This window comes from Oncorhynchus clarkii, chromosome 7, assembly GCF_045791955.1.
Source record: "Oncorhynchus clarkii lewisi isolate Uvic-CL-2024 chromosome 7, UVic_Ocla_1.0, whole genome shotgun sequence".
Classification (NCBI taxonomy): Eukaryota; Metazoa; Chordata; class Actinopteri; order Salmoniformes; family Salmonidae; genus Oncorhynchus; species Oncorhynchus clarkii.
In genome coordinates, this window is record NC_092153.1 from 15,383,622 (window position 1) to 15,387,820 (window position 4,199).

At 44.7% G+C, this 4,199-nt stretch overlaps 1 protein-coding gene across 1 annotated transcript; it reads left to right on the top strand.

Annotated features, from left to right (window-relative positions):
• The first annotated feature begins 1,221 nt into the window (after positions 1–1,221).
• LOC139414011 (uncharacterized) lies at positions 1,222–2,064 on the top strand. Its single transcript, XM_071161893.1, has one exon. It carries the CDS (start codon positions 1,222–1,224, stop codon positions 2,062–2,064), a length of 843 nt encoding a protein of 280 aa, XP_071017994.1.
• The last annotated feature ends 2,135 nt before the right edge of the window (positions 2,065–4,199 follow it).

Genomic DNA, 4,199 nt, shown 5'->3' on the forward strand with positions numbered 1-4,199 from the left:
ACGGAGATAGGAGAGATGGAAAAAGGAGTGACGGAGATAGGAGAGATGGAAAAGAGGAGTGACGGAGATAGGAGAGATGGAAAAGAGGAGTGAGAGATGGAAAAAGGAGTGACGGAGATAGGAGAGATGGAAAAAGGAGTGACGGAGATAGGAGAGATGGAAAAAGGAGTGAGAGATGGAAAAAGGAGTGACGGAGATAGGAGAGATGGAAAAAGGAGTGACGGAGATAGGAGAGATGGAAAAAGGAGATAGGAGAGAGATGGAAAAAGGAGTGACGGAGATAGGAGAGATGGAAGAAAGGAGGAAATGGAGAGATGGAGATGAAGGAGAGGAGTGACGGAAAAGAGGAGGAGTGAAGGAAATGGAAAAAGGAGTGACGGAGATAGGAGAGATGGAAAAAGGAGGAAGGAAATGAAGGAGATAAGGAAATGAGGAGTGACGGAGAAAAGGAGTGACGGAGATAGGAGAGATGGAAAAGAGGAGTGACGCAGATAGGAGAGATGGAAAAGAGGAGTGACGGAGATAGGAGAGATGGAAAAAGGAGTGACGGAGATAGGAGAGATGGAAAAAGGAGTGACGGAGATAGGAGAGATGGAAAAAGGAGTGACGGAGATAGGAGAGATGGAAAAAGGAGTGAAGGGAATGGAAAAAGGAGTGAAGGAAATAGGAGAGATGGAAAAAGGAGTGAAGGAAATAGGAGAGATGGAAAAAGGAGTGAAGGAAATAGGAGAGATGGAAAAAGGAGTGAAGGAAATAGGAGAGATGGAAAAAGGAGTGAAGGAAATGGAAAAAGGAGTGACGGAGATAGGAGAGATGGAAAAAGGAGTGAAGGAAATGGAAAAAGGAGTGACGGAGATAGGAGAGATGGAAAAAGGAGTGAAGGAAATAGGAGAGATGGAAAGAGGAGTGAAGGAAATGGAAAAAGGAGTGACGGAGATAGGAGAGATGGAAAAAGGAGTGAAGGAAATGGAAAAAGGAGTGACGGAGATAGGAGAGATGGAAAAGAGGAGTGACGCAGATAGGAGAGATGGAAAAGAGGAGTGACGGAGATAGGAGAGATGGAAAAAGGAGTGACGGAGATAGGAGAGATGGAAAAAGGAGTGAAGGAAATGGAAAAAGGAGTGAAACGGAGAGGGAAAAAGGAGTGACGGAGATAGGAGAGATGGAAAAAGGAGTGACGGAGATAGGAGAGATGGAAAAAGGAGGACGGAGATAGGAGAGATGGAGGATGGAATAGGAGAGATGGAAAAAGGAGTGAAGGGAATGGAAAAAGGAGTGAAGGAAATAGGAGAGATGGAAAAAGGAGTGAAGGAAATAGGAGAGATGGAAAAAGGAGTGAAGGAAATAGGAGAGATGGAAAAAGGAGTGAAGGAAATAGGAGAGATGGAAAAAGGAGTGAAGGAAATGGAAAAAGGAGTGACGGAGATAGGAGAGATGGAAAAAGGAGTGAAGGAAATGGAAAAAGGAGTGACGGAGATAGGAGAGATGGAAAAAGGAGTGAAGGAAATAGGAGAGATGGAAAGAGGAGTGAAGGAAATGGAAAAAGGAGTGACGGAGATAGGAGAGATGGAAAAAGGAGTGAAGGAAATGGAAAAAGGAGTGACGGAGATAGGAGAGATGGAAAAAGGAGTGAAGGAAATAGGAGAGATGGAAAAAGGAGTGAAGGAAATGGAAAAAGGAGTGACGGAGATAGGAGAGATGGAAAAAGGAGTGAAGGGAATGGAAAAAGGAGTGAAGGGAATGGAAAAAGGAGTGAAGGAAATAGGAGAGATGGAAAAAGGAGTGAAGGAAATAGGAGAGATGGAAAAAGGAGTGAAGGAAATGGAAAAAGGAGTGATGGAGATAGGAGAGATGGAAAAAGGAGTGAAGGAAATAGGAGAGATGGAAAGAGGAGTGAAGGAAATAGGAGAGATGGAAAAAGGAGTGACGGAAATAGGAGAGATGGAAAAAGGAGTGACGGAAATAGGAGAGTTGGAAAAAGGAGTGAAGGGAAATAGGAGAGATGATAGAAAGAAAAGGAGAGAGAGAAGTGCTGATCCTGTTGTTTCCTGGGCCAGGTACTGACACGTCTGAAGTCAGCGCCTTCTGAACCACACACACATACACACACACACACACACATACACACTCTACTGAATCATCTACAGAATTACTGGTATTCACAGGGAGTAGGAGAAAGGAGAGAGAGAGAGCCTGGTTCCTCTCTAGGTTTCTTGGATTCCGTCAACCTAGAAACGTGTAACAGTCTGTCTGGGCTGGGTGGAATACCGTATTTTACTGTATACCGGTATTGATGTCCAGACCGGTTTGGGTTTTTTACTTTACCCTCTGCAACGTTATTTCAATGTTTGGTTTGTTACATGTGATGCACCACTGCGTCGTGTGTCATGTCTGTTTTTATAGTTTACTCTGCTACTTGAGTCGTTTATCTCCCTAGGCATGGGCGGTATACCGTATATACAGTATAATGTATACCGGGGTATTTGGAAAAAGCCACGGGATGGTTTTTCAATACCGTTAAAAGTTTGACGTCTTTTTTTTTTAATACATTGTAATATTTGTAGCTACTTTTTAAGTAAATACCTGCAGTCAACTTGTGCAATACGTTAGGAGATAAAGAACATGGAGTTGTTCATTTCACCTGTCACATCATTTTTCATAATGAAGCTTACCGGTCGTCCCCAGTCACGTGGAGTTTGTTTACAAGCACACAACCACCAGAGACCAGAGTCACTCACTGTTGTACAGCGCGCGCCAGGTGATCTAGTGACAGTATGGAATTCACAACTAAATGTTTGCCAGCTGCATATCTTCTAACTGTTAACTTAACTGTCTAAAATGCTCTGCGGGAGAGGGGGTGAAAACGCTATGTCGGGAAACGCAGCTGAGCCACAGCAAGGCAAATTGGTGCTGTGACATCGTCACGGCAACGGCAAAAACGTCATCTAGCGACAAATCAAGGAGCCAGTAGCGATTCTCACTGAGACCGCGAGACCACTTGCCGTTCGCTCTTCAGTCTACATGGTCAATGTAGCAGATGCAACACGATGTTGATGACAACAGTGCTGCTTTCCACTTTGCCTCCTAATTTCTGTCCCATATCATGCAGCCCTACATGGCAGTGTGGAAATGACCCCAAATGACCTGGAAATCAGAAATGGATGAAAATGCTGAAAAGTGTTTTGGGTTGAAGTTTGATTAAGCAATCAGAATGGAGAAAGAGCCATGGAAATCACTTAGAATGTGTGCGTTGCCACCCTAACGCCACTCACTGCTTACTATTCAAAAACAATACTGTCGAATACCGCCATACCGTAAACAGTTAGAAAGATATTATGATATGTAGTACTGTCTGTTTATACAACTTCCTACAGTTGTAATGTGTGTGTGTGCGTGCCTGCGCGCGTGTCCTCCTATTTCCTTCCTCGGGTGTTAAATCAAGGCTCTCTCAGAAAGCCTACCCCCAAGGCCTCAGCTCTCACAGTGTACATAGGTGCGTGTGTGTGTGTGTGTGTGTGTGTGTGTGTGTGCGCGCGCGCCTGGAGGCATTCCACCCCACCCGTGCTGAGTTCCTCTCTGTGGATGACATATCATTACTGCAATTACAGGGCAGAATAACTACAACTATGAACACGCACGCACATACCCACACACACACAGCCTTTCTCTCTTTCTTGTAGGTATAGAGACAGCATACTCTGTTTTGAGTGAGTACACACACACACACTCTGCACATGTGGCAGAAAGCTGGCAGGCCAGGGAATCCTGGGAGAGTCCCGTCACCTATAAAGAGCCTCTCTGTCTCTGAGTGTGTGTTCTCCTCAAAGTTAACATTCTTGCCCTGTTCTCTCTCTCCTCCCCCTCCTCATATCTCCACCCCACCTCTCTCCAGTCTCTCACAAAGGTGTGTGTGTGTGTGTGTGTGTGTGTGTGTGTGTGTGTGTGTGTGTGTGTGTGTGTGTTCTCCTGGTCTGAATACCTTTTGTGGGGGCAGAACAGTTGAGTGATGATTTCCTAGCCACTGTGCTTCTACATCTGCTTTGCTTGCTGTTTGTGTTTTTATGCTGGGTTTCTGTACAGTACTTTGTGACATCAGCTGATGTAAGAAGGGCTTTATAAATACATTTGATTGATTGATTGTGCGTTTCTCTAGCTATTGATCTGTAGTTGGCTTAAGTGTTGTTGTCGTTGATAATGCC

Excerpts from the sequence above, each read along its gene's own strand:
- LOC139414011 (XM_071161893.1), top strand. The coding sequence starts at position 1,222 with ATGGAGGATGGAATAGGAGAGATGGAAAAAGGAGTGAAGGGAATGGAA.